This window comes from Capra hircus, chromosome 22 (assembly GCF_001704415.2).
Source record: "Capra hircus breed San Clemente chromosome 22, ASM170441v1, whole genome shotgun sequence".
NCBI classification, from domain to species: Eukaryota; Metazoa; Chordata; class Mammalia; order Artiodactyla; family Bovidae; genus Capra; species Capra hircus.
The window spans coordinates 50,452,364-50,474,288 of NC_030829.1; the positions used below are offsets into that span (position 1 = coordinate 50,452,364).

Genomic DNA, 21,925 nt, shown 5'->3' on the forward strand with positions numbered 1-21,925 from the left:
GCCTCCCTCCCCGCCCCCCCACCCCCACCCCTCCCCGCTCCACCACCCCCCCACCCCCCACCCACCCCCACCTACCCCCACCCCACCCCCGCTCCAGCCCTCTCACAGGCACAACAGGCTGCTACTAGCATCTCTGTCACGGGAAAAACAAAACCAGATTAAAAAAAAAAAAAAAGCAGTATGCTCGGGGACGGAGATTACTGAGGTGAATAGTCTTCGGCAAGCCTGTGTGTGTGTGTGAATGCACGCACGCGCAGGCCACAGAGCCTTGGGACATGCCACCTTCCTGGACCATAGTGTGTCCAGAGACCTCTGTCCCTCTTCTTCATCAAAAGTGGCATCTGGGGAACGGGGAGGGGCCCTGGGGGCCTGAGCCGTGGCTGAGTCAGGCTTTGCCCAGGAAGGTACAGATGAAGCACCAAGCTAGCCTTGGTCCCTGGTCACATCGCTTCACACCCCACGGCCAACCGTAAGCACTATTTTTAACTTCGGTGAAAACACACCATTTCAGAGGACAAGACTATAGCCGCGTTCTCCACAGACCTGTTTCCTGGGTAGAAAGACTGAGGCCTGAGAGAATAGCCCTGGGGGACAAGAGGGAAGAGGCCCAGGGCTCATAGCTGGGGGCGGGAGGAAGGTCTGACCCCACCCCAGTCAGAACTTCCAGACCCAGGCCTTCGGCAATGGGGGCGGTCCCCAAACTGAGTCTGTTGTCTATGGCTGCCAGGCTCAACTGGGCCTGGGCTGGTGGGCCAGAAGGGTCCCATGCCTCCTGGACCCTCTGTTTGCCCATCTACGCAATGGAGCGTGGAACCGCCCCCCTGGTCTAATACCCTCCCTTTGTGTGTGCTGCCCAAGCCCAGTCCTTTGTCCCATTTGTCCTCACTGTGTGTGGCCCCGGTACCCAGACCTTCACCCACCATTCCTCCAGTGTGGAACCAGCCCTGTGCCCTCGGTGTGGGCAGTCCCCTAACCTCTGTGTCCCTGTTGTGCCCCATTGCGTAATCGCTCTTTGGCTGGTCCAGTGTCCCCCAGGGCCTAGCCCTACGCCCTGTATTCCGCCAGCGTGAGGCTGACACAATGTGACAAGAGCTAGAGCACTGTGACTGGAAGGTTCTGAGCAGAGGCCCCACCCCCACCTGTGTCACCCCCATCCCCACCTCTGGGGGACACTGGGCTGGGCCTCAAGGACATGTTGCTCTGGGGAGGGGGCTCTGGGAGGCACAGGCAGACGAAAACCACCTGGAGCAGAAAGACTGCCAAGGAGCAGCTGTCCCTGGAGCGGGAGCCGGGGAACATGGGGGAGGGGAGTTAGAGCCTGAGTCTGGGCCCCTCACCCATTTCTGCCTCTCAGGACTGAGTGGTGAAGAGGCTTGGCCTCCCCTCTCCCCCCACGGGCCTCACACACTTCGAACGGCATCCGTGGATCAGGGTTTAAGCATCAGGTTGCCACGTGGGAAATGGGAAAAAAGAGCCAAGTCTGACACCTGAGGTAGACTGGGAACCCAGGGGCTTCCCTCAGCGTCTTCCCTTGCCTACACTTTCTTCCCCTTGGCCTTACATGGGCCTTCACCTCCAGGAGCTCTACCCTCGCTCTTTGGCTGGCCCGGGCAGAGTGACTATCTGACTGTCCAAGAGAGAGAAGGACAGTCTAGGGTTGCCAGACTTCACGGGGATCCCTTGGTCTTTCCATTACCCAAGATTCCCTGGGCAGGCCCCCATTCCTCAGGGGGGTGGGGCCCCTGGTTTCCCACACTCTCTCACCCTCCCCCAGGTCATGGGGCGCTGTGATGTGTGGGGTTGCCATGGCGATGAAGTGGGGGCAGGGCACCTAGGGCATGGAGCAGGATTATGGAAGTCACCAAGAAAGTGGGGGGCCCTGATCCATCGGGCCCCCAGGGCCACCCCTCAGTTGGCAGCCAGCAGCTGGGGGGTGGTGTTAGAGGGTCCCAGGGACCACGGATAAACTCAGGATCCACATCCTCGAGGCACGAGGTGCCATTGTCCACCGAGGCCAACTCTGATGGGGCCTATGGCTCAGCCTCCCAGGCCCACACCCATGAGCCCTGTCACCAGCACCTCCGGGAGCCTACGGAGGTTACCTCCCAATGTGGCTGTGAGAGGGCCTCCCAGGATACCCCGAGACTCCCCTCCACTAGCTCATTCCCAGGCTCTTTCATGGGAGCCCAGACACATCTCGTCACGGACAATAGGACCCCGGCCCTACCAGTGTACACGCGCGGTGATGCCACCAGTGACACGGCCCAGCATGGACTCTACTGTTCCCGGCTTCAGGTGCAGGTGGTGGGGGAGGGCAAGGCTCCAGCTAAAGTCCTCGTAGGCTGGGGCAAAGGCCCCTGCAGCCCCGAGCAGACTGCCCCAGCAGGCATTAGGAAGAGCCGATGGCTACCGTATATTCCTTCAGGGGAGGATGGTTCACCTGCAGCCCAAGGTCCTTTTCTGGCTCCAGGTCATGATCAGGGCCAGGGCAAGGGCCCAGGTCCGGTTCAGGCTCTTCCAACGCCAACTCCAACTCGGGCCAGTACTCCAGGTCTGGATCCAGTCTCAATGGCAGGAGCAGAATCTTACCCCTGCAACTCTGACCACCTGACTGATACCAAAGCCACCACCAAGGGCCTGTCCCAAGACCTCTTGCCTGGGAAATATGGCAACCAATGGGCAGTCCAGTTGGATTCTTCCAAAGGGGGCACATGCTACCAGAACAAACTGAATTTCCATCCTCAAGAGGAGCCTCGCACTCCAGCACCCACCCTAAACAAATCCCTGGACCAGACCCAGGTACGCGAGGTTACCCAAAGGCCAGTGTTACCCAGGCATCCCAAGAACCAAGTGGAGAAGCCCCTGGTCAGTATCTCTAGGCCAGGCAGCCCCAAACCAGGCTCAGGGCCCCCAGGAACTCCCAAGAGCCAGAGGGACAGCCACGAGATCCACAGCACTCAGCAAAGTCAGCAGGCCCTCAATGTTTGCAACAACCCCTGCTCCAGCAGGCTGCCGTCTGCCTACCAATTAAGCGGCCACAACCCAGCCCCAGTACCTCCCAGGGAAGCCACGCAGATACCTGCCTCCAGTGCCCCTACCTGCCAGTTCCAGGATGCTGTGGAAGACCGTGTGCTGGTGTTTGACATGGCCACGGGCAACACCAGGATGGGGCTGCTGTGCCATGATCCCATGGGCTCCCGGGCAGTGCTGGTGGGCCTCATGCCCCCCCACCCAGCCATCTATGCCTCCGAAAGCACGCAACCCGCCCGCCCACTGCCCACGCCCATCCTCACCCCCGACAGTGATCGTTCCAGCTTCTGGTCCACCACGGCCGTGGTGTCCAGCCCAGTGCCCTCCAGCCTTTCATCAGGAAGCTACCGAGAGGTGGCCCTGGTTCCCAAAGAGGCCAGGGTCCACCTGGAATCACAAGGCTCCCCTGGTGCTGAGACACCCATGAGGATGGGGATGCTCGGTGGGCCCGTTCTACTGGGGACACCGCTCCAGTTTGGAGAGAGGATCCTGAGTCATGCCCATGATCCTGGCTGGTCCAAACCTGATGCTGAAAAAAACCAAAGGAGTCGCACTATCTGGATGCTGGATGCCCCTGGGATGCAGGACACCTCTCTGGACCAGACCAAGAAACAACAGTGGATGAGCTCAGAGCAGACAACAGAGCCGGTGCCAGCAGCCAAAAACCAGGAGGTGCTCAGACCCCCACTCCAGGAAGATATAGGCAGCCACAATCAGAAAGAGAGCTGTCACCCTGACAGCCCTCAGGTCAAACGTGCTGGGCAGGACCCCCTCGGTGGTCAGCCCCCACTAGCTGAGCAGGCCCCCTCCACCAAGCAGCCCCCACTTCCTGCTCAACCTCCTCTCACTGGAACCCCTATTTCCAGGCAGCCTCCCTTTCCCCAAGAACCCCTCATCTCCAATGAGCCCACCCTCTCAAGGGGTGCCCTAACCACCAGGGAGCCTGGTCAGGCTTCCACCCTGGGCCAAGAAGGTGAGCCACTGGGCCCGCCTACCCATGTGGAGGTACACCGGATGCCCCCTGAGGAGACCTGCATCTGTGTAAACAGAGAAAAAGTTGGTGCCAGTGCTGCCCAAAGCTCCAGCTTACATCAGCTCTTGTCCTGGCAGCATGGCAGCTCCCCCAAGGTGCAGGAGAAGCAACTTTCCCTGATCACGATCACCACACCCGGCACTGGTTGCAAGGTCTTGCCCATGGTCACAGTGGGCACTCAGCTCCAGGGTCCCCAATTCAAGCTGACAAACGAGGACACGATCCACTCGCCGGTGGTCGCACACCTCGGCCTGGTCCGCGGGGCCTGCTATGAGCTGGTGCCCACCGTGGATGCTCTGGCCACACGGTCCCCAGTGCTCTGCCGCCACCCGCTGGGCCCCTACCAGGACATGGCTGCCGTGGTGATTGACACAGGCACAGGGTTCACCAAATGCGGGCTGGCTGGAGAGGACCACGTTCTCAGTGTGCTGCCTTCACGCGTGCAACTGCTGCAACACCCAGTCCAGGGCCAGCCCAGGTACACGGTGCCTGAGAAGCAAGAGCCCTCCTACTCGGTGCTAAATCGAGGTGTGGTCTCTGACTGGGATGCCCTGGAGGTGCTGTGGCAACACCTGTTCTACTGCAGGCTGGGCGTGCAGCCCGAGGAGCTGGCTGTGCTTGTGGCCGACTCACCCATCTCCCCACGTACCAACCGAGAAAAGGTGGCTGAAATACTCTTCGAGCGTTTCCATGTGCCAGCCATGCAGACAGTGCACCAGGCCCTGCTGGCGCTCTATGCTTACGGGCGCACCACCGGGCTGGTGCTGGGCAGTGGCCACGGCACATCCTACGTGGCGCCCATTGTCACTGGGGATCTGGCCCCCCTTGACACCTACCGGCTGGACGTGGCGGGTTGCGACCTTACGGAACACCTGGCTCAGCTGTTGCTGGCGGGTGGCCAATCACCGCTCAAGGCAGAGCTGGTCAACCAGATTAAAGAGACCTGCTGCTACGTGGCCATGGACATGACGGCTGAGCGAGCCCGCATGCAGTCCCAGACCCGGGTGGACTTTGTGCTTCCGGACAAGCAGGTCATCACGCTGGGCTCTGAGCGCTTCTGCTGCCCGGAGGCTCTCTTCCAACCGAATCTGCTGGGCGTCAATCAGCCGGGCCTTCCGCAACTAGCCCTCCTCAGTATCAGCCGGCTGGAGGCCAAGCAGCAGGAGCAGCTGCTGGCCAATGTGGTGCTGGACGGTGGCAGCACCCTGTTGAATGGCTTTCCTGAGCGCCTGAGACAGGAGCTGGGCCCCGGTGCCACTGTGCTGGGCTCTCCGCACCGGGCTGTCGCTGCTTGGCTCGGAGGCTCCATCATGGCGTCTCGGAACTCCTTCCAGAGCCTGTGGCTCAGCCGCCGTGAGTATGACGAGGAGGGCCCATGGGCCATTTACAAGTACCATCTATGAGCACATAAAAGTTCTGTTTCTGCTTGCTTTGACTACCATGGCGTATTTAGGCACAGGGTGGCAGAGAGAAGGGCAGGGGTTGCAGGTGTGGGGTCAGGGATGGGGGCCTTGGCACTCCCAAGGTACACCCTCCTCTACACACTGGAATTCCATGGGCCTTGGCAATTCTGTCCTTTCCAGGGAGTCCGAGAGCCCTTTGGCTGATACTGGCCCTGGGCTAGCCTGACCTTTACTGCACCCCAAGGGCAACCAGAGAGTGGCTGCTGTGGGTTTTGCCCTGTTGCCCTGGCGACAAGCTCAATTACCCTTGATTGCCAGCTAGTTGCCATGGCAATTTGAAACATAATGAAATAACCCACACAGCCTGGAGTGAGTCACGAAGGGGGGGAGCCCCCTCCCCAAGCTCCAGAGGAAAAGACTGCTTGCCTTCCCTCATGTTGGGTCCTCCATGGGGGCTGAGGCCAGCAACATCGACAATAGCCAAACAGTTCCACCGATGACTGGGGGGCCTGGAGCTTTGTTGCCTCCAAGGGAGGGTCTGTGTCAGAATCTGGGCTTCTTGGGGGAGCTGACCTGAAAGTGCAGATTCCCTCTCAAGTCCGAACCACGGCTGGAGCTCTGCACTAGGTAGGCAGGGGCTTCTGTCAGCCAGTCAGAATATGAAGGAGAAGGAGTGCTGGCCTGTGATGCCGTGGGGCAGGGAGTCAGGCTCATAAGTCCTGGGTCCTGGATGGAAGATACAAACTGAGCTGGGGGGTGAGCTCCTTTGTAGCCTCTGTGGATATGGAGACTCTCACCTTATCCTGCCTCTCTGGTGGGAGCCAGAACTGTCAACTGTGGGTCCCTTTGCCTCCTCTGTCTCCCAACCTGGGCCACCCCTGCCCACAGGGTGAATAGGATACAGATCTTGTTAGGAGATCCTAATAGACTCTGGGGTAATGCCAACGCCAACTGACCTGTTTTAGTCCCAAACTCCACCATGTGTTAAAGGGCTTCCCATTGGTCAGGGGGTGGCTAGAATCCATGGCCCCTGACTTGTCTAGCTCTGAAGAGTGGGGCTAGGAACAGAGGTCTGTGTCTTCCATGGCCAGGAAGAGGTGAGGGGAGGCACTCGGCTGTGTCGCTACTTCCTGTCTGGAGGGCAGCTGGTGGCGGAAGCCAAAATACTGAGGCCCTGTCCTGCCTGTGCCCCTGTGGCTGAGCGTTGAGAAACAAGCCATGCCCCTGTCCCAATCCTGGGTCCTCATCTTTAGGGTGCCCTCTCCACAAAGGACAGAGACCTGGCTATCTCCACACATACCTGAGAGTGAGGGACGGCCCTTTGTGGACAGTCTACAAATGGCCAATGATATAGGGTCATCACAGCCCACCCCATCCCTGGACATGGTTTGCCCTCTTCCTGAGTCCAGTTTTCACACCCTGAGTTGGACCCTATCCTTAGGCCTGTGTCAGTCAGGAAGGGGACCAGGATTAGCTAGCTACAGCGTCCATGTGCACATGGCACGCAAGCATGCCTGGGTGCACACAGAATGCAAACATGTGCCCCTGGGCACCACTGCACACTGTGCTGTTGCCATCTCCTTTGGCATAAGAGCGCACACTCACAGACATCATCACACGTGTGCACATACACCCTGCCACGTGCTCACCCACAGGCACATGGAGTGTGCACGGGACCCAGAAGAGGTGGAGCACTGCCAGCAGCAGGCAAGGCTCTAGAGAGCCACCTCTTCCCCTGCCTCGAAATCCCCCATGTTGGAGCTTCTCCTTGGCCCTGCGTCTCCCCCATGATCTTCAGGAAAGGCAGAAAATGTGTGTGATGTGTGGGGTTGGCAAGCCATGGATCCAATGCACAATACAACTCAGAGAACTGTTTCAATGACAGTGGGCAGACAGCAGGAAGGACTGAGTGCTAGGCCATTCATTCATTCATTCATTCTGCAGACATGAACTGAGCACCCGGAGACAGGACACAGGCTCTGGCCTGTGCCCAGCTCGCCAGGAGAGTCCTCCCAGTGGTGGAGTTGGTGTGGTGGCTGAGACCACCCAGAGCCCAGGGAGCCGAGAGGCTGTGACGAAGCCAGGGAAGGATGTGAAGGGCTCCTCAACACCCCCTGAGGAGAAAGATACTGATGGGTCCTGTTTAAGTAGTCATGTCCCAGGCTAGACTTCCAGCCCCAGCCCCAGCTTCAACTTCCTAACTTGGACACCTGCAGCCACAGGGAACCATCCAGGAGAGACTCACTCATGGCCAAAGGTTTGGAGAAGACCCCACCAAGGATGGGGTCAGAAGGGTTTGGGTGAGGTGGGGCCCAGCTCCAGGCAAGCCAAAGTCTGGCCTTCAGACACTGGCCTTAAGGATTGGGTGGGGGTGGGGGGTGGCATGGCAGGCATTTGGTCCACTTGCATCCATGACAAGGCACAGAGAAATGGCCAAGGACTTCCTGCAGGGCCTCCTCCTGGCAGTTCTCAGCCAGGGGGCAGGTTCTCAGGTAAGGGGGCAGGTCTGCTGGGACTCCTGGGGGCTGTAAGTTCTCTTGTATCCCTGTATCCTAGCCCAGGCCACCAGGGGTGATTGTGCTCAGGAAGTGCTCAAGGGTGATTAAATGGGGAAGAATGGAGAGTCTACCCTTATCATAGGTAACTTTCAGAGCTTGAGAAATTCAGAGGCACACTGGAGGGGGCAGACTGGGCCATCCACCCTGGCTGGGACTTGGAGATGGGAAAGGCTCTAACTTGGCAGGAAGGGATGGAAGGGTGGGCAGAGAGACTGGCACCAAGGTCTGGGGCCCTAGCTTGCATGCACACACACCCCCATGTGTTTACTAGCTAGGGGAGGCCAGTCTATAGTGAACTTGCCCTAGCGACTGCCCAGTTGGTTCTTTTAGTGGGTTCTGCTCTTTGGGTCAGGTTTTGGGAGCTGGTGGGTTCAGGTGGTAAAGAATCTGCCTGCAATTCGGGAGACCTGGGTTTGATCCTTGGGTTGGGAAGATCCCCTGGAGAAGGGAATGGCTACCCACTCCAGTATTCTGGCCTGGAGAATTCCATGGATTCTATAGTCCATGGAATCGCAAAGAGATGGACACGACTGAGCGCCTTTCACTCAGTTTGGGGGCTGGACAGAGCGCCAGTACCCTAGAGACCACTACCTGCCAAGACACTCCTGTGCAGTTCCAGGACTCAGGCTTTCTCCCCACACCTTCTACTCTGCCGCACCCTCTACAATGAGCATCATAAGGTACCTCCAGTCCCTGTCGCCCGGTCAGTCCGAGTGCCTAAGGGAACCTTCGAGAGCCTGGCCCGGGCCACGCAGGCCAGTGCTCACCGTCTCTGCTGCCACCCCTCATCAGCCCTTCTTCGAGTAGGATTCCGGGCTCTGGCTCCTCCAGGGTCGGGGCGGAGCCGGCTGAGGGAGGCCCCGCCCCCAGCCCGCCCCCGGCCCGGGGTGCGAATCCGGTGCCGGCGAGCGGCGGGAGATGCTGGAGGTTCGCGAGCCGAAGTGGCTGCAGCTGGCGCCGCGTCTGCCCCGCGTGCCCGGAGCGGATTCTGCCCGTCGCCCCCGTAGCCCTCGGCGCCCCCACTGAACCCGCGATCGCATCCTCCCAGTGACCGACCAGCGCTGCAGGTGCGGGGTGAGCCGGGAGGGGTGGGCCCCCGGAACGCACGTTGCGAGGTCTTAAGGGATTGGGTCTCTGGCTCGAGGTTTGGGTAGCCGAGTGCGCGGGGGCGCTGCAACGGCTTGGGGTCCTGGCGGGGGCAGAGTACGCGGGCTCTGCAGATCCAGGGCTGGGCGTGCGGGGTTGGGCTGAAGTTCCCCATCACCTCAGACGGCTCGGGGGTCCCAAGGGAAGCCTCTGAGACTCAAGTCCAGGCCAATCTCCCCTCCTTGTCCCCCATCCCACCCCTCGTCTCGCTGTGAAAACAGTAACCTTCCAACATTGAGCTGCCCCAGGGGGTTGGGGGCGAGGGCTCAAAGGTCCCTCTGGACTCCCAAAGCCGCTTCCAGCCCCTCCCAACTGCCCCCGGACCCTCCCTCCCTCCAGCTAAGCAGTCACTAATTTCCATGACAACGAGAGTTCTTTATGGGCGACAACCTGAAGGGGGCTGGGCGGGGCTGCCGCGGGGTGGGGGAGGAGGCTCAAGCCCCTGGGGACCAGCAGCCCCCTAGGCGAGATCCAGCTTCCGAGCCTTAACTCGGCGGCCTCCCCGAGGGTCCAGGACACCGACCCAGCGCTGCGCGGTGGGGGTGGGGTGGGGGACGCACATGTTTCTGCCGGGAGGTGCGGGGCTTGGTGCTCACACGTGTGCCTCCCGCATGTGTGTTGCTGTGCCAGCGGGGGCGAGTCAGCAGCACTGGGGAAGGGGGTCAGGGTGGCAGCACGGTTAGGGAGCAGAGCCCCCGGCTGGCAGGGTGAACAATGAGAGAGTGAGTCTGCCTTCCCCCCCCTGTAGCGTCTGGCAGAGACCCTAGGCTACCCCAGCCCCCCATAGCTGTGCCAAACTGCTTTTGTCTGCACCCCCTAGGCAGAGCCTGCTTCACCAGGTTCCCTCCGAGGAAGCAGGGCTCTCTGTCCATCACCAAAAGCTCAGTCTGCAGCAGTCCAGCTTCTGGCCAGCCACCCTCCTCCAAGGGTGGCTTTGAGCCACCCAAGGACCACCTGCAGGGACCTGGTGTCCTCCCTGTCCCCCATCCCCAGTCAATTCCTGTCAGCTTTAGGCACCTGCTGGGCCCGATATTCCTCAACTGAGAAATTGGTGTCTCCGCTCCCCTCTCTGTCAGGCTGGGCCCTGGGCTGGAGCAGAGGTCTCTCTCCTTTTCGTTTACAGTATTTGGTAGGGATCCTCCTCCTCCTCCCGTATCAGCTGCCTCTTCCCATATCAGCTGCTGGCCCTCCTCTCCCATCCTTGTCCTGGCAGGTGGGCAGTCCTTGCCCTGGGAGAAGGCCACAGAGTCAGTGATCTCCATCCAGGGAAACTGAGGCAGAGTTGGTGGAGTGGGGAGGATGCTGTGCAGTTGTTATCCTGTTTCTAGACTGCTCAGGGTGCTGTTTCTGGCCTTCAGGCAAAATCCACTGTTGGGGAGGGGGGCAGCCGTGGCAGGGAATGAGGCTGAGCTGCCAGAGAGGCCCTGGGGACCCAAGGCCTCTAGGGAAGAGCAGATGGGGGTGGGGGGGGCTGGTGCGTCCAGGCAGAGCTGGGTCAGCTGACAAGAGGGGCTGCAAAGGGAAGTAGCCAGGTCTCCAAGCTTCATTCCATCCCCCACGCCTGTGCCTTCGGCATGTTGGAACTGCCTTACCTAAGCTGCGTTGGTGACAGGGAGAGGGGCTGAGGAACTGTTGGGACCGAGGGGACCACAACAGATGGCCTCTTCCCACACCAAGTTCAGTGCATGTCTAGGGGGATACAGGAGGGGTCAGTCTCAAAGGTCCAGGCATCAGGGGCAGCTCCTGGCCCAGGTGTGCAGAGCACATGGTCATGGAGACATTAGGGCTCTGCTGGACATCCGTAGGCCCCTTCAAAACCCCCAGCCCACCTTTTCTCCTGCGTCCTTGTGCCTGCGTCCTTTTTACTATATGAATTCTTTACCCCCCTTCCACCACAGGTTGTGCCTTTGTCTCTCTGTGGCCCTGCCCCTCTCTTTCCTAAAGTCTCCCAGTTCTTCCCTGATGGAGACCAGGGTCACAGAACCCATAGGGAAGGAATCAGGACAAAAGTCTCAGGGAATTCCTGGAGAAGGGGTTTGAATAACACCTCTCCTTACCCCTCCCCCCTTTTAAAAACTTCCATCACCATAGCAACCCTATACTCACAGGGCCTTCTCAGCATTTCCGCTCCTCCACTCAAAGGGCAGCGGGGCCGCCAGTGGGTTTTCCTTCAGGGGCTCAAAGCTTGGAACCCGGGTGCCTGGAAGGGGTCAGTTGGCTCTTGGCTCAGCCTGCACGTTTGAAGGCTGAACTTTCTGGAGACAGCACTGGATTGTATGCCCACCCCAAGACTGGAGAGCCTTCTCCCCAACCCCGCATGCGCTCTAATTAGATGGGAGATAGCAGCCAGAACTAGTGACCAAGGCCCAGCCAGGGCAGGCCCCTTCCCAGTTACCTAAAGCAGCTGGATGGTGGACGAGAAACTTGACTCTGCCTCCTGACACAGACCTGAGAGCGAGGTCTCTATTTCTACCCATCCTGTGGATGAAATGTCTGCCTCACGCTGGGCAGAGCTCAGACCAAGGCATGTGGATTACAGCAGGAAACCCAGCTCTGGTCCCTGAAAGTAGACAGCAGGGAAGGGGAGGGGGTGCCTGCAGGCTGGTGTTCACAGCTGCCACTAAATCGGGAGGTGTTGCCCACAGTTGTTGGGAGGCTGCTGGAGGCCTCCTGGGCCCCTCCTGGCCTCCCTAGATTTACTGCAAGATCTGGAGCTCCACATGGCAGAGGACAGGGTGGCAGGAAACTCCTGTTTATGGCTATGAAAGGTGGGGCCGGAACCAGGCTGACCCCAGTGGAGGAGGGGCCAGGACTCTGTGGGACCTCTGGACCTCTGGAGGGGCCTCTGTCCCATTCAGGCTTCCCCTGGGCCAGACTTGCCTTAGGCTGCGATAGGGCCGCTTGGGACCCTTTATTACCAAGGCACCCATAGGCTGAGGCTCCATCAGCGTTGCCCGAGGGGTCAGACCTGAGTAGCTAGGGAATGCTTGGCCCTCAGACTCCCTCAGAGGCTCCCCAGGCTCTGTGCTTCTCCCAAGCTCCCTTGGAACCACCCCCTGTGCACACCAGTCAGCTTTTCTGCAGAGAACGGAAAGAAGCATGTCTCTAGGGAAATGGCTGCAATGGGACTTCTGTGCCCTCCCTTGTCCCAGTGTGGACTTGAGGTCCAGCCAGGGCCCCATGTCACTGGGAGGGAGCTCTGTGCTGTTGGATGTTGACCCTGGGCTGTCCAGGCCTTGGCAGTGGGGCGCGGGGGAGAGAAACGTACTCTTTCTTTCTGCCTGGCCTTCTGCTGTTCTTGACGATGTCTCAGCTGCTCCTCTCAGCTTTGGGGCCAGGGCTGCCCTTGTTGCCAGCAGGTGCCTGGGGCTTGGTACACACACCGGCAGCCTCCTAGGCAGCAGCAGTGGGAAGCAGATGGGAGAGTGGGTGGGGGTAGAAGGGACCAAGATGCTAATCGGAAGCAGGGCCCCTCTTTCTCCTCTCTTCGCCCTGGGGCCAGGTTGCGGGTGGAGGCGAGTGAGTGCAGTTAGATGGGTAAAGGGAGGTAGTGACTGGCTGAGATCAGGGCAGCCATGGGAGCAGGGAGGCAGGTGTGTCCCGCCACGAGGCTTCAGGACATGGCTCCAGGTTGATGTGACTGAGTAGAGGTCCCTATGGTGGAGACAGACCCCCAAGACTGGGTCCCTGCAGGTCTGAGTGCATATGCGAGACCAGAAGCAGGGCCAAGATCAGGGACAGGCATATTACAAAACCTCCCACACTGCGTGGCTGAGCAGGGAGCTATTGGTGTGGGGCTGGGGAGAGGTGGAGGTGGTAGAAATTATCTCAGCAAAGGGCTGTGTTGAACCTGGAACCTCAGGATGGTCACCAATGATCTGTGGCACAAATAACCTTAGAACATTGGGAATCACAAGGAAAGAAGAGATTTAGCCCTGGTCTCCGCACTTGGCTCACATGGAAGCTGCTCCACAGGGAGGCCAGGATGGGTAGTGCCCCTGCCAGTGCCCACACTTCCTCCACTGAGTAGACACGGTTGAGCTGGCGAGTCACCTGTTGTTGGTTGTTTAGGTAGTTGCTGATTTTTTGAATGTTATAAATAACTCTGCCGTGACAAATAGGATACTGATGGGAGGCTTAGGGGGAAGGGCATTCCTGCCAGAGGGAATGGTGTAAGCAGAGCAGCAGAGCTGAGCTATAGGTCCCTCCCAGCCCTCTGGGGGGACTTGCAGGTTGAGGTATCACCCTCCCACCCCGTAAAGGGCCCTTGGATTGCAGCCCGGAAAGGGAATCGCTACACACCAGAGCCATCGGGGCAACTGATGCAAGCCCCCTCCCTCGGATTGTTAGGCCTTAGAGATGGGTGGCCGGCAGTGGTGGGTGGCCTCGCCTCTGCTCTTAGCTGTGAGAGTGGGATTCCAGCCACATGCTCCTTCCCAGCAGATGCAGGAGCCGGGCTGTGACCACAGTGGCAAAGATACGCAGTCGGGGACGATCTTCAAAGCTTCTCTTGTTTGCTTCTGCAGTACTTCACAAGATGGCTTAAGCCCTGGCTTGAATCACGCTGATGAAAAATGCGTTTGTGTTCCCTGAGCCCAAAGAACCTGGGTGAGGGAATGGTGGAATTTGTTCCCTAATGCGGAGGGCAAATTTGAGGGAGACTTTGCAGGACTGGATGCCCTGGGAAGCAAGTAACCTCCTCCTGGGAAGAAGCAAGCGCCAGCCAGGGCCGGCCACGGGGCTTGTGTGGGTCCTGGCCTTTGACCCTGGCTGGCAAAGTCCCTCTGAGCCAGCTTCTTCCTCGGGTGGGAGCGTCCTCTCTCCTCCATACCCTGTGGCTGTGAATCACTTCACGCAGGGCACCTAGGTATTCAAGGCCCCAGGCCAGGCGCTTTGCACAGCAAGTGCTAATCAGGCTGGTGAGAGACCGTGCACAGTCAGAGAAGCAGAGCAGTTTGAATGCAGCCCTTTGTGTGAAGCGTGTTATCACCCCAGTGTCACACCAACCAGGCATTAAGGAGGCCAACTTTGAGTCAGATCTGGGAAGGTCCAGACTCTCTCACCAGTTCCCCTCCTGAGGTTTACCTCTGAGCAAGGGCTGCGAAGGCCTTTTCCTGCGGGTGCACCAGTCCACCCTGCATCCCAGGTGAGGATTGGGCTGGCAGGGCGGCAGATCCTTGAGGGGCCACGCTCCAGGTGCCAGAGTGCCTGGAACCTAGTGCAGCCAGCTGTGCTCCTCCTTCTGCCTGGAGTAGCCACCCATGGCCAGAGGCCTCTCCCCTGGGCCCGATGGCCAGGCCTCCTGTGGGCCCTGGCAGTGAGGCACAACACAGGCTTGTCTTGCTTTTCCAGACCGTTACCCCTGCACACCTCTTGGCAAATCCCTTCCCTCTAAGGCCCGGCCTTAATGCTGCTTTTTCCTCAAAGCCTTTCCTCGCTTCTCTACCCAGATGGGGGTTCTCCCTCTGAGGAATCCCCCAAGCACTGTGCATGAATGCAGTATTTATTAAATCAGTAAAAACAACCACAGCACAAATTCTAACAGGAAATTAACTAACGGTAGACATCATCGACTCAGTGGATGACGTTTGAGAGAGACAGTGAAGCACAGGGAAGCCTGGCATGCTGCAGTCCACGGAGTCGCCAAGAGTCGGACACGACTGAGCGACCAGACGACAGAATAAATCTGCCCCTCTGACACCCAATTCTTTCCCCCAAAGGGGACTCTTATTTTCTTCCAGAAAGGACTTTGAGTGTACACAGATACATAAAGTTTAAAAAATTTACCCCAGTGTAGCACCCTTTACCCACTGTTCTGTCCTCTTTTTCTCACACTGTCCTACTGCAGCACATTTTGATCTATTTTATTCTTTTTAATAGTGATCAAGTATTTGGCAGTATGTATGGCCATAATTTTTACTCACATTTTTTATTGTGAAATATAACAAAACTCTAGGAATGAACCCAATATGTGTATGTACATTTATCCAAATTATTATAAAGCTCAGACCTGTGAAACCACTACTCAGGTTCAGAAATAGGTCCTCCAGAATCCCCCGCAATCACAACCTGTTTTATTTCTCTTAGGAGGTCTCATGGTGTTTACTTCCTAGTATTGCTTTATAGCTTGACCAATATGTCTGTATCCTTAAACAGTATAGATTAGTGATGACTGTTTTGAACTCTGTATCGATAGATTCACATTCTATGTGGTTTTTTTCACTCGATACTTTTATTGGTGAGATTGACCATGTGGTTGGGTAGAGCTGTAGTTCCCTCATTCCCCTCATTTCCATTGTTGTGTAATAATATTCCATTGTGTGACTCTCCCACAATACATCCTGCTGCTGATGGGTATGTGGGCTGTTTCCAGTTTGGGGCAATTCGGAATATTGCAGCCATGAGCACTCTTCTATGAGTGTCCTGCTGCACAAATGTATATGTTTCTATAGGATGTATATTCAGCTGTGCAATTGCTGGTTATTAGGGAATGTTCGACTTCAGTAGTTTCACCAAACTGTTTTGCAAATGGGAAACTTGCCCTCCACCAGCAGTGCTCATGTTTTTCACATCTTTGCCAACGCCTGGCATCTTTAGATTTGCGGAGATGACTGATGGGTGGGTAGCTACAACCCCCTTCATCTGTGAAATCACTGAAATTTAAATCAATCATTTGATAAATCTCTTTTTGATTATACATAATGCAGAATGATTCTAGGATATGTCAGTTTAATATATTTTTCATAAGCAGGGGCTGCTGTAGCGTGGGCAGCCAAGCTGAGTGGCTGGAAGTATGGCCAAAAAGGCAGGGGTGGGATCCCAGTATGACCACCCTCTAGCCCTTCTTGGTGTAGACTCGGCCTCTGGCTTGATCTGAGCCAGGCTGGCGTTTCCCAAAGACAACCTCTACATTGTGTGGAGAAGTGAGGAGTGGGACAGCTGAACCAGACCCCATCCTGTCTGCAGCTCAGAGCCCGGCAATGCCGTTTGGGTGTGTGACTCTGGGCGACAAGAAGAACTATAACCAGCCATCGGAGGTGACTGACAGATATGATTTGGGACAGGTCATCAAGACGTGAGTGCCGGGTCTGTTGGGCCAGGGTGGGCGGGCCAGGGCTGGGGAAAGGGGAGTGGAGTACAGCCCATGCTGAGGCCAGGGCTGAGAGGAGTGCCTGCTGGCTGCAGTGAGGAGTTCTGTGAGATCTTCCGGGCCAAGGACAAGACGACAGGCAAGCTGCACACCTGCAAGAAGTTCCAGAAGCGGGATGGCCGCAAGGTGCGGAAGGCAGCAAAGAACGAGATAGGCATCCTCAAGATGTGAGTGTGAGGCCCTGGGGTGGGGAGGGGGAGGGGAGGAAGCAGGGCAGGGCTCCGAGGGCCAGGGACCTCAAGCAGTACCAGCCTCCGGCCAGTGAGTGTGCTGTGGCCCACCAAAGCTTCTCTGAGGGGCTTCACCCAGCTCTAGCGCTAGGCTCTTCTTTCTGCTGCCAGGGTGAAGCATCCGAACATCCTGCAATTGGTGGATGTGTTTGTGACTCGCAAGGAGTACTTTATCTTCCTGGAGCTGTGAGTGTGGGTCTGGGGTTCCAGGAGTCCTTAGTCCTCCCAGGTCTATACCTGCTCTGCCCTCTGCAGCCAGGGCAAGCCCCCCTTCTGGACCCTTGGGGTCCCAGGCCCATGTGCCTTGCCCAGCCAGCTGCCTGGTGTCAGTAGCCTGCCCATGTACTCCTGCCCCACCCCCGATCCTGCCCACACCAGGCTCAGGGGCTGGTGTCCCTCAGGGCCACGGGGAGGGAGGTGTTTGACTGGATCCTGGACCAGGGCTACTACTCAGAGCGAGACACGAGCAACGTGGTGCGGCAGGTCCTGGAGGCGGTGGCCTACCTGCACTCACTCAAGATCGTGCACAGGAACCTCAAGGTGAGGCCGGCAACCAGGTCGAAGGGTCAGTTGGCAACTGGCCCGGGGCTGGGGTGGGCAGCACTTCGGGGCCGTGGTCCACCCTCTGAGGGTTTCATGGTGTCTTCATCTGCCCACTCGCATGCCATTCCCGGCTGGAGCAGCTGGAGAACCTGGTTTACTACAACAGACTGAAGAACTCAAAGATCGTCATCAGCGACTTTCACCTGGCTAAGCTAGAGAATGGCCTCATCAAGGAGCCCTGTGGAACCCCCGAATACCTGGGCAAGCAGGGAGTGGGGCAGGGCAGGGTGGGACACAGCCTTCAAAGACTGACTCTGGGTAGTGGAGGAGGAAGTCCCCATCCCAGCAAATGGGTGTGGGTGGTACAAGGCCAGGCCAGGGCTGATACTGACCAGCAGATGGATCCTGTTTGCAGCCCCAGAGGTGGTAGGCCGGCAGCGGTATGGACGCCCTGTGGACTGCTGGGCCATTGGAGTCATCATGTACATCCTGTGAGTGGCTAAGTGGGCAAACAGGCTGGCAGTGAGGTGGAGAGAGGGTCTGCATCCATGGCCTTCCTGAATGACCCTGAGTGTGGGCCCCCATGCAGGCTTTCAGGGAATCCACCTTTCTATGAGGAGGTAGAGGAAGATGACTATGAGAACCACGACAAGAATCTCTTCCGCAAAATCCTGGCTGGCGATTATGAGTTTGACTCTCCATACTGGGATGACATTTCACAGGCAGGTAAGGAGGTACCCAGCATGAGGGCAGAGTAAAGGGCTGGTGTGGGGGACTGCTGTCAACCTTCTCTGCTGGACTCTGATCACATCCCCGAGCCCATTCATCACCTCTAGACCGTGAGAGGGGTGCCCATGCCTAGACTCTCCCTGGCTTTCTCCCAGCCAAAGACCTGGTCACAAGGCTGATGGAGGTGGAGCAAGACCAGCGGATCACTGCAGAAGAGGCCATCTCCCATGAGTGGTGAGCAGGGAGCAGGGGGGCGGGCAGGAAGGATGGGAGGAGAGGCCAGGGGTTCCTTGTCCTCTGTCTTCTTCACACCTAGCAGCCTCCATCCTTGAGGCCTTGAGTTGGGTTTCAGGGGGGTACCCAGAGCTCAGGCCAGCTCAGAGGGTCTGCCTAGGATCTTATAAGGGAAGGGTTGGGCACAGTCTCCATGAAGGCCATATGCCCTCAGATCTAGACACACTTGTACCCTTTCCAGGATTTCTGGCAATGCTGCTTCTGATAAGAACATTAAGGATGGTGTCTGTGCCCAGATTGAAAAGAACTTTGCCAGAGCTAAGTGGAAGGTAAGGCTTGGATGGCTCTCTTTCCTGGCTTGATCCTCAGTGCTCCTTCTGGCACCACAGTTTCTTGTCTGCATCACACCCCTGCAGACATATGCAGGCTTTTCTTAAACCATCAGGTGTAGCTGTTGTCAGTGTTATAACCTTAGGCAGGTGTGCTGAGCAGCTGGGTCCCTGGCTCTGGGGTGGTCAGAGGCAGCCAGAGCCTCATGGAATGGTCTGGGTTTGGCCTTTGTGAAGAAACAGATCCAGTTTCCATAAGCCTCACTCTGAGCCTCTCTCCACTGTCCTTTCAGAAAGCTGTCCGAGTGACCACCCTTATGAAACGGCTCAGGGCCCCAGAGCAGTCCGGCACGGCTGCAGCCCAGTCTGCTCCAGGCACAGATACTGCCACCCCTGGGGCTGCAGGCGGGGCCACGGCTGCAAGTGCAGCTGCCTCAGCCCTTGGGGGCAGTGCCACCCCAGCCACAGCAGGTGATGCTACAAAGAGTGAGAACGTGGCCCCCGCCGACCGTAGTGCCACCCCAGCCACAGATGGCAGTACCACCCCAGCCACTGATGGGAGCGTCACCCCAGCCACTGATGGGAGCATCACCCCAGCCACCGATGGGAGCGTCACCCCAGCCACCGACAGAAGTGTTACTCCAGCCACCGATGGGAGAGCCACACCAGCCGTGGAAGAGAGCACCGTGCCCACCACCCAAAGTAGTGCCACACCGGCTGCCAAGGCTGTTGCCACCCCTGAGCCGGCTTTGGCCCAGCCGGACAGCACAGCCCCAGGGGGCGCAACAGGCCAGGCTCTACCCTCTAGTAAAGGGGAAGAGGCTGCTGGCTGTGCCCAGGAGTCTCGGAGGGGGGAGACCAGCTGAGGGGGCAGGCTGTGGGGGGCGGGGGATGGGCAGGAGGGTGGGAGAGTGGATGAGGGGCTTCTCACTGTACATAGAGTCACTGGCATGATGCCCTCGCTCCCCCCGCCCCTGCCTCCCAGCATGGGGCATGTTTGGGGGCCACAGGAGACCAGTCTCATCTCCTGTGTGTATGTGCGTGAGTGATGGGCAGGCCAGAGGCGGGACCAGCCCTAGCCCCTGCATGGATTCCTTGTGGCTTTTTCTGTCTTTTGCTAGCTTCATCAGTTTCTGTTTCTTGTGGGATGCTGCTCTAGGGATACTCAGGAGGTCCCTGCTCCCCTGCCCCCCTCCCCTCTCTGCCTCACAGTTCCCCCCCACCCAGGCAGGCCCTGAAGGTCCCATCCTCTCCCAGGCCCTAAATTGGGTGGCCTTGCCCTGAGAGCTGGTCCTCCAGCGAGGCCCTGTCAGCGGTCTTAGGCTCCTGCACATGAAGGTATGTGCCTGTGGTGTGTGGGCTGCTCTAGGAGTGGAAACAGGCTGGTTAGAGAAGGCTGTAATCTCGGGCAGAATGCTTTAAGACAAGACTGGCCACATGGCCGGGGGCGCTGCTTGGTAGCCATGGGGTTCCTCAGAAGTGAATGAGAATGAGTTGGAGGGTAGAAGCTCCCACCTCTGTCCCTGGGACGTTTCTCCTAAGACCCTTGCGCTGTTTCTTTCCTGCCCCCCTGGGTCCTGCAGTGGGCTGCCCTGTGCCCTGCGCTTCAGGAGCCTGCAAGGGGAAGGAGGAGCAGTTAGGATGTGGCGATGAGATCTGGGAGGGCGGAGTGCACATCCAGGACCTAGTGTACCAGCCTAGCTGGGTCCTTACCCTGGGCCGAACAAGGACAGCTGCCGCTGGCTCTTCCCAGATGGGCTCCTTAGGCTCAGTCCACAGTCCTCTCCATCCCAGGCAGCGGGCCTGCTGCCTGGCAGTGTCCCATAGTCTGATTTGGGGGTTTGCCCTTCACGGGGCCAGATTTTCTGCTCTCTAAATTCAACAGTGAAATAGACAGGAACACTCTCTATGTTTATGACCCACTTCCCCTTCTATCAAGGCTTAGAGAGAGGCCCAGGTGTCTCTGGGCCATGCTGAGTTGCTTTTGCTGGAATGAGGGAGTGAATAAAGCTCCCCAGTTTCCTAATGGAGGCTCCTGGCAGGTGCCCTTTGTCAGACCCTACTAGAGCCTGGGCAGGCAGCCACACTGGTCCCAGCCCTCGCTTGGCACTCGGGGGTAGTCCTGCCCTTCTCCCTGCATGCCTGTGGGTCTGCTCTGGTGTATGAAGGTCGGTGGGCTGTGTACCTGCTGAACCTGGCAAATAAATGTCACTCTGCCAAAGCCTCTGGCCACCCTCTCGCCTTTGCTTCCTCTATATCACTGGGGAGGGCCCCTGGAAGGCAGTGGGGAGGGTAGACGCTGGGGGTAGTTTCGCTGGTAGTGGTCTGAGCTCAGTGCCATGTGGATTGCTTGGGATGCCACAGGATGGTCCTTGATGGTAGGGGTGGGGTCCTCTGGACTCTAGAAAACCATGTGAGGCTACTGTTCTGACAAGTCTTGTTGAACAAGGAGTCCTTGTGTCGACTTAGGCATGAGACCTGGAACCCACTGAGGGCCACCCACCATAGGGAGAGACCTTTTGTACATGGCCAAAGTGGGTTTCCCTGGGTTGTGGAGTGGGTGCAGGATAGGCATTACACAATGATTCTATCCTGCCCTTTGTGTTGATTTCTCCTTCCTGTAAACAACACAGTGGCTTTCCACATAGGTCCCAAAGACTTCACTCAGGTCCACTTCACGTGGAACAGATAAGCTTTACATTATGGGGCTGTGTATAAGTTTTTTTTTTCCCTGGGAAGAGGGGAGTAATACTACTAAAAACAGTTAATCACAAAAATTCCTAGGAGTACTCCTTCCAGCTGAGATTAGCCCAGGTGAACTCACCAGGGATGCCGCTCTTCCTCAGAAAGGATCCCAAAGACAACTCTGATGTGGGAATAATAAAAAAGGTTTGTTAGTCACTTGTCTAAGATGCAACTGGGCCTCCAAAACAACTCGATTGCAGTCCTGAGGCAAAACTGATCCTCCCGAGAGCTAGGACTAAAGTCAGGATACTGGCCCTGCCACCTCTAATCACCTCTAAACTCAGGAATCAAGTCTTGCTTGTATAGATCCTACGTGCGCTTGAGATGTCCTGAGTGGTTAGGACTTGTGTCCATCCTTCTAGGACCACTCAGAAAGGAGGGCTAAGAGAATGCAGCATTTTTTCGGTCTGGGAACTATGGGTTTCCACTATACTGTCAAGCACAGCCCAGAGCCCAGGGGACCCGCTCTATCGTGACCGGCATCCCATTCCCTACTCTGCTCCGAGAGAGTAGAGAAGGCTGCGCTGAGAGAACAGGGCTCAGAAGCCCGCGCCCAGCGCACCTCGAGCCACCTCTGGCTTGGGACCATAACGCCCTGTGTTGCCCCCAAAAGGGGCCCGGCTAGCAGTCTAGCTGGTCCCCGTACCAACCCAACGCTGCGCTCCCGCTGTACCTGCGGTCTCAACAGCGAACTGCCTGAGAATTACCGCTAGATAGTTTCAGGCCCGCGCTCCGCCCCAGGATTCTCCACGGCCGCGGGGCCGTTAAGCCCCGCCCCCCGAGGCTTCTTCCAAT

The 21,925-nt window shown here is 57.8% G+C and overlaps 2 protein-coding genes and 1 long non-coding RNA gene across 5 annotated transcripts; 2 read left to right on the forward strand and 1 right to left on the reverse strand.

The window, feature by feature from the left end:
* Nucleotides 1,852-5,466, forward strand: LOC102177288 (protein piccolo-like). The gene has a single exon (XM_013973482.2). The coding sequence runs from the start codon at nucleotides 1,852-1,854 to the stop codon at nucleotides 5,464-5,466; it is 3,615 nt and encodes a 1,204-aa protein (XP_013828936.1).
* On the forward strand, nucleotides 8,616-20,617 carry CAMKV (CaM kinase like vesicle associated). Of its 3 annotated transcripts, none has more exons than XM_013973627.2 (11): nucleotides 8,616-9,091; nucleotides 16,137-16,245; nucleotides 16,356-16,487; nucleotides 16,662-16,736; nucleotides 16,952-17,090; nucleotides 17,234-17,354; nucleotides 17,509-17,584; nucleotides 17,683-17,819; nucleotides 17,978-18,056; nucleotides 18,298-18,385; nucleotides 18,679-20,617. In XM_013973627.2, the coding sequence occupies exons 2-11, from the start codon at nucleotides 16,151-16,153 to the stop codon at nucleotides 19,249-19,251; spliced, it is 1,515 nt and encodes a 504-aa protein (XP_013829081.2). In that variant the 5' UTR covers nucleotides 8,616-9,091; nucleotides 16,137-16,150; the 3' UTR covers nucleotides 19,252-20,617. The 3 variants fall into 3 exon arrangements, with proteins under 3 accessions (XP_013829081.2, XP_013829082.2, XP_017922720.1); XM_013973628.2 differs by having other exon boundaries at nucleotides 8,922-9,098; XM_018067231.1 differs by lacking the exon at nucleotides 8,616-9,091 and having other exon boundaries at nucleotides 15,079-16,245.
* LOC106503453 lies at nucleotides 20,147-21,903 on the reverse strand. Its single transcript, XR_001920011.1, has 3 exons — nucleotides 21,804-21,903; nucleotides 21,210-21,251; nucleotides 20,147-20,257 (listed from the first exon to the last, which is right to left on the reverse strand). It is a non-coding gene; the product is annotated as an uncharacterized LOC106503453 (long non-coding RNA).